Source organism: Mus pahari, chromosome 1 (genome assembly GCF_900095145.1).
Source record: "Mus pahari chromosome 1, PAHARI_EIJ_v1.1, whole genome shotgun sequence".
Taxonomy (NCBI): Eukaryota; Metazoa; Chordata; class Mammalia; order Rodentia; family Muridae; genus Mus; species Mus pahari.
The window spans coordinates 91,716,976-91,724,113 of record NC_034590.1 but is presented as its reverse complement, the minus strand read 5'-3'; the positions used below and the strand labels follow the sequence as shown (position 1 = coordinate 91,724,113).

At 42.5% G+C, this 7,138-nt stretch overlaps 1 protein-coding gene across 1 annotated transcript in view; it reads left to right on the top strand.

Moving 5' to 3' along the window:
- Nucleotides 1-7,138, top strand: part of Palb2 (partner and localizer of BRCA2) — a 26,176-nt gene that overhangs the window by 8,448 nt on the left and 10,590 nt on the right. Inside the window, exons 5-7 of the mRNA XM_029540200.1 lie at nt 841-1,511; nt 2,258-2,329; nt 5,478-5,639. Coding sequence (XP_029396060.1) covers nt 841-1,511; nt 2,258-2,329; nt 5,478-5,639 — 905 coding nt within the window. The remainder of the gene's footprint in view (nt 1-840; nt 1,512-2,257; nt 2,330-5,477; nt 5,640-7,138) is intronic.

Below are 7,138 nucleotides of genomic sequence, written 5' to 3'. Positions count from 1 at the left end.
GTAGCTGTCTTCAGATACTCCAGAAGAGGGCGTCAGATCTTGTTACGGATGGTTATGAGCCACCATGTGGTTGCTGGGATTTGAACTCCGGACCTTCAGAAGAGCAGTCCGGTGCTCTTACCCACTGAGCCATCTCACCAGCCCACAATAAACCTCTTAATCTCTAAGATATTGCACCAGCCCCAAAGTGCATGTTGTTAAGCACTCTCTACAGTCCCAGGGATATGGTAATAATAAACATAGTAGGATAATAAATAATATCAGTCTTTGAGAATTAGAAACTTTTTCTAGAGTTGACATTCACATAACATAAAATTAACTGTTTTTGTTAAGTGAGCAATCCAGTGTTATTTATTGATTTACTGAGTTAGCCAGTGGCATGCCACAGGGAAGCCCACACCCGTTAAACATGTTTCCTATTTACTTTTCATTCCCAGTCCATAGACAGCTACCAGACTACTGCGTGGTATCTGGGGGGAGCTAGCATTTCAGTCACTTCATGTAAGTGGAATTATGTCATGTGTGACTTGGCATTTTCCATCTGTTTGCTTTCACCTAGCATTGTGTCCATGCTGTAGAACATGTTGGTGCTTCATTCCTTTCTGTGGCTGCACAGCTTACTGATCAGCCAGTCTAGCTGAATCAGTGAGCTCCAGCCTCAGGGGAGACCCTGTCCTAAAAAAGGAAGGTAGAGAGCATGTGAATGTACACATGTGAGCCATGCATATGTACACCAAAATAATAGTATTTTATTATTTCAGAGTAATGATATTACTTTCATTGCACTGTGAGAATGAAATCCTAACTTTAAGGCAACCTTTTCTTTTCTCACTATCACAGACTTTGAGTTACCTGATGAAGACTTTGGGCTTCTTAAACTTGAAAAACTGAAGTCCTACTCAGAAAAGCTGATTGAGTCTCCTGACTCAAAAAACTGTGGTGAGAGACTTCCTAGAGAAGGAAACCATTCTACTCTGAAGGAACTGCAAAGAAATTCGGAGACGGAGGGCTCGGAAGAGGAGCTCACTGTTTCACCAGGAGAAGCATGCCATCCAGGGCCAACCCTGAGAAGGCAACCGGGAAGCAAGGGCCTTTCTTCATCCATAGTGCTTTTCACTCCTGCAGACACTGCTGTGCCTAATGACAGTGGCAGGCCTGCTCCCTCCCTGTGTTCACCTGCTTTCCCCATCTTAGGCATGACTCCAGCTTTTGGCTCCCAAGCAACCACTGAGAATCTAGCTACTGAAGCTGCACAGCCTTGCTCTACAACCCAACCTTCTCTCTCAGGAGACACAAACAGTCTGGTTAATAACAGTAAACAGTGCAACAGTTCAGCCTGCTCACCAAAACTGGATACCAACCTGCAAGTGTCAGGTAGGCAAGGACAACCTGCCTGTGACAGTGACTCTGCTCCCCAAGCAACACCTGTACCTATTGAGTCATTCACTTTCAGAGAAAATCAGCTTTGTGGAAATGCATGCCTCGAGTTACATGAACATTCCACTGACCAGGTACAATCGTTTCCTTTGTGACATTTTCTCTGAAAGGATGAAATGTTTTAGTGAATATGGACAGCGTGATGTTCTCCTCAGTGCCTCCCTGTATTTAAAGAGTTTTGCTATGTTTGTTTGAAATGTCTTCGTTGTAAATGTTAAGCTCATTCTAGGAAAGCTAAGGCTAATTAAATTATGTATTTTTAATAATTTTTCTTGTTTTTATTTTATATGCATTGGTGTTTTGCCTACATGTATGTCTGTGTGAGATGTCAGAGCCCCTGGACTGGACTTACAGACAGTTGTGAGCTGCCATGCAGATGCTGGGAATAAACCTCTGGAAGATCAACCAGTGCTCCTAATGCTGAGCCATCTCTCCAGCACCCAAAATTATGTATTTTAAAAATACAAGGAGGGTCCTGCTCTTTTTTTTTTTTTTTTAAGACTTATTTATTTATTTATTATATATAAGTACACTGTAGTTGCCTTCAGACATACCAGAAGGGGGCATCAGATCTCATTACAGATGGTTGTGAGCCACCATGTGGTTGCTGGAATTTGAACTCAGGACCTCTGGAAGAGCAGTCAGTGCTCTTACCCACTGAGCCATCTCTCCAGCCCAGGGTCCTGCTCTTTGCTCGAAGGGAAATAGTTGCATTTGCCTTTGTGCTGTTAAAGGTAGCTGAGGTAGCTTTGCTGATAAGTGAGTGAGAAAGGCAAACATCGCATAACATAAGCTCACAGTGTGACTTCTGTTTCCACAGACTGAAACTGCAGATCTCCCTGCTTGTGACAGTTTAAACCCAGGCAACCTACAGTTGGTTTCAGAGTTAAAGGTCAGCAAAATGTCCTATTACTGTGTGCCTTGTATATTACATGTGAAACATTGAATGAGTTGGCGAAGCCAGAGTTGTTTTATTTGTTTGTTTAATATTATTAAATATATTGAGAAACAAAGCAGAAAAGCAGATTTTAATTCTTTTCACAGTATTTAGTTATAGTTATGCTTTGAATTATCTATCTGAAATTTATATACCAACTTATTGCTAAGAACAATTTTTTTTTTGAGACAGTCTTAGTATAGGCTGGCCTAGAACTCACAGATCTGCTTGCCTCTGACCCCCAAGTACTGTACTGGGATTAAAGCCATGTTCTACCATACCTGGTTTAATCTTTTTAGTGAGCTTAAGTTCATTTAAATAAACTGACTAATTTATTTAAATCAGATATTTTGACAGTGGGGGAGAGTAAGACAAGAGTCATGCATACCTCTGCTACTAAATGATGTGACATTCTTCAAGAATGTCTTATGATTTATAAGAAAATAGGTCATGTGTGGTGGCGCACATTTGTAAGATCAGTGCTCAGGAAGCAAGTGGACCATGAGTGTGAGGCCAGTCTAGGCTGCCTATCAGTTTCAGGGTCAGATTAGGCTACATAGTAAACTCTTTCTCAAGAAAAGGAAAGTCTTCGTCCTGAGTTTTGATGCAATAAATGTTTAGGTACCACATCCAAAAAGGTTTCCAAACATTGCTGAGTGTTCGTGAGACTTTGGAGTCTTTCCCAGTAGAACACCAGGAACTGAGAGGAAAAACTTCAAACACACACAAGTGTTGCTGCCCGTTACTCACAGATTAGCCTCTGAGCTCCAGGCTCCTTTTCTGTTGCAGGTATGTAGGAATGCCTATGCTCTGTGCAGCGCTGTTCTGGGGTCAGTTTTATTTATTTATTTTATGTATTCTTCTCGTGTACATTATGCCTTGGCCACAGTTTCCCCTCCATTTCTCCCAGTCTCCCTTCTCCCCCAGATCCCCTCCTCTGTTTCCCTTTATAAAAGAGCAGGCCTCCCAGGGTCATCAACTGAACATGGCTTAACAAGTTGTAGTAAGACTATGCTCAAGGCTGGATGAGGAGACCCAGTAGGAAGTGAAGGGTCCCAAGAGCAGGCAAAAGCATCTGAGGTAGCCCCCTACTCCCACTGTTAAGGAGTTCCTCAAGTACCCCGAGCTAACAGCCAAAACATGTATGCAGAGGATCTAGCCCAGCCCCACACAGAATCTGTGACTGTCACTTCAGTCCCTGTGAGCCCTTATGGGCTCTGCTTTGTTGATTCTGTGGTCCGTCGTCTTATTGTGTCCTCTACTTGGGATGACTTTAATACCTTAGATTCAGATGGAATTTATCATTTTGTTCACACTTTCAAGTATGTGTGTTAATGGTTCAGTGTTTTGTCTGTCAGTATATATGCAGTTAAGTCTTTCCATTTTCTTATGTTTTTTTAACTTAATTTATTTGAGGCAACGTCTCATATATACCAGACTGGCCTTGTTCTCTTGATTTAGCTGACTGGCCTTCCACATGGTGGGTGTGCTGAGATTACAGTATGTTCTGTCATGACTAGATTATTGGGTGCAGGTAATTAAACCCAGGGTTTGTGACCACACCCCCTCCTGCCTCTGTCATGTTTGTTCATGTTTGTTTTGCTCTTGATTATATTGAGTTTGTTTTGTGTTTGAGCTCGGTCTCAGAGTGTGTCTAAGGCTGCCCTTAAACTCAGGATCCTCTGGCCTCTTTTTTTCTGGTACAGGCAATCACTGCCACGCCTACTTCATCCATTGTTTTTATTTTGTTCTCATTGTTTGTTGGTGTTCTTATTAACTCCTTGGGCTGCATGCTCTCTATTTACTTTTTCTGACGAATGCTGCTCTGGCCATGCTTTGTGGTGTTGGACCCACAGGACTCTCCTTGTTCTAATAAAAGTGGCATATTTGCTGGGGGGTGGAGGGGTCTTTAATCCCAGCACTTGGGAGGCAGAGGCAGGCAGATCTCTGTGACTTAGAGACCAGCCCGGTCTACAGAGTGAGTTCCAGGATAGCTTGGGCTACAGAGAAAACCTGACTCAAAAAACAAAAAAGGAGAGACAGACAGAGAGACAAACAGACAGAGAGGGAGGAAAAGGCATATTGAAGTATGGGTGTGGGGGTGCACACCTGTAATCCCAGCACTTGGGACTTCAAAGTCCAGCCGGATCTACCTTTCGAGTTCTAGAGATCCTGTCTGTGTTTTTGTTTGTTTGTTTTTTGAGATTTATTTATTTAATTAATTAATACATATGAGTATGCCACCATTGCTCTCTTCAGACACTCCAGAAGAGGGCACCAGACTCCACTACAGATGGTTGTGGGCCAACATGTGGTTGCTGGGAATTGAACTCAGGACCTGTGGAAGAGCAGTTGGTGCTCTTAACTACTGAGCCATCTCTCTAGCCCTCAACTTCATTCTTTCTTTAATTGATGAGTTGTTCACCAGGATCTTTAATTTCCAAACAAGTCAGTTCTTGTGGGCCAACTTTGTGTGTGTGTGTGTGTGTGTGTGTGTGTGTGTGTGTGTATAAAACTTTTTTTTTTTTTTAAGATTTATTCATTTATTATATGTAAGTACACTGTAGCTGTCTTCAGACACTCCAGAAGAGGGCATCAGATCTTGTTATGGATGGTTGTGAGCCACCATGTGGTTGCTGGGATTTGAACTCCAGGCCTTTGGAAGAGCAGTCGGGTGCTCTTACCCACTGGGCCATCTCACCAGCCCTGTATAAAACTTTTATTTAGCTCTGGAGTTAAGATAATTTTATATCAGCTGGACATGGTGGCGCCACCTTTAATCCCAGCACTCGGGAAGCAGAGGCAAGGCCGATTTCTTAGTTCGAGGCCAGCCTGGTCTACAAGTGAGTTCTAGGACAGCCAGGGCTATACAGAGAAACCCTGTCTCGAAAAAAAAAAAAAAAGATACTTTTATATCAAATATATCAAATCTGAGATGGATTGGGGGTTGGTTTTTCTGTGTGTGTGACATAAAATGTCTTTCTTATTACCTGCATAGAACTTTCATTTTATGTAGCTGGTATTTCTTCTCATCTTTGTAACTCATTACCTTTGGTACTTTCATTAAGCAGAGACTTTAACATAATTTCTCCTTTTGGGTCAGAATCCCTCCAGTTCCTGCTCTGTGGATGTGAGCGCCATGTGGTGGGAAAGAGCTGGTACTAAGGAGCCATGCATCATAACTGCTTGTGAAGATGAAGTTTCTCTTTGGAAACCCTTGAATTCTCTGCAGTGGGAGAAAGTTCATACCTGGCACTTCACAGAGGTATGTCCAAGCCTCGGGGCTGAAAGGTGGATCTGTGTCATTTGTGATGTGAATGAACAGTTTAGCAGAGATCTGTAACTACTCACTGCAAACTCATGTCCCAGCATTTATTATGAGTGAGACATCTCAGACGTAAAGTTTACACTGAGCACTGCATGCTCACCATCTAGAGTGTCACCATAGCGCTTTGTTTGTTTCACCATGCTTGCATGCCGGGGGAGTTCCACAGCCAGTCTATTGGGAAGTTTGCATCATTTGTCTATTCTGATGTCTAAACTGCTGATAGTCATATTTCTTCTTCACCACCATACTATTCTATTTTCCATAGATATCTTTATTCCTCTTCATACACCTCTAATGTGGTTACAGTACTACTGTGTTTAAATTACTACTATTATCTTATTAGTGAGTACTTGTGTATGATATGTGAGTGTGGGTGTGTGCATGAGTGTGGGGGTTTGAAGACAGCTTTCAGGAATCATTCTTGCCTTCCATTGTGGGTGCCAGGGTTTAAACTCAGGTCTCCAGGATTGTATGACAAGTATTTTTATCTGCTGAAGCATCTTCCCAGCCCCTGTTTAAGATTTTTGAATCCACGTAAACATTTATGTGTACATATTCCTTTCTTTGGTGAGAGGAGAGTAGTGAGAAAGGTATCATGTAGCCCAGATGGCCTTGAACTCCCCATGCACTGAAGCTTACCCTGAACTCCTGACCCGCTTGCCTTTCCCTGTCAAGTGCTGGGACTGTAGGCACACACCACATGCCTGGTGGATACTCTTCATATGTATTTGTACCTTTTTTCCCCCTAACTCACAGCTTTGAGCACTGGGCTTTGCACACAGCTGACTGGGAACATTTATGTGCTTAGTAACTAATAAAAATGTCTTTCCTCTTTTTCCTGAGGGTCTTATTCATGCTAAGCTCATGATCTGCCATTGAACTTCACTTCTAGCCCCTAAACAAATGAGTTTTTCTTTCTTCTTCCCTCCCTCCCTCCTTCCTTTCTTTATGTATATGTATGTGTGCAGGTGGTGAATCTATGTATTCAGGTTTTAGTACATGTGTTTGTGGGGACCAGACGACAGCACATGTGTACATCACATGTCAGTCCTCAGGAGCTGTCTGTCTTGATTTTTGAGACAGGGTCTCTCATTAGCTTACCTAGTCTAAGCTGAATGGCCACTGAGCTTTAGAGATCTACCTGTCTCTGCCTTCCCAAAGCTAGGATTACAGGTGCCTGCTACTTCAGCTGGCTTTTTTACATTGGATTCTGGGGGTCAGATTCTACTCTCACATTTACAAGGCAAGCACTTTGACTATCGAACAAACTTCCCAGATTTTTGACACTTTTTTTTTTTAGATTTATTCGTTTATTATATGTAAGTACGTTGTAGCTATCTTCAGACACTCCAGAAGAGGGCGTCAGATCTTGTTACGGATGGTTATGAGCCACCATGTGGTTGCTGGGATTTGAACTCCGGACCTTCGGAAGAGCA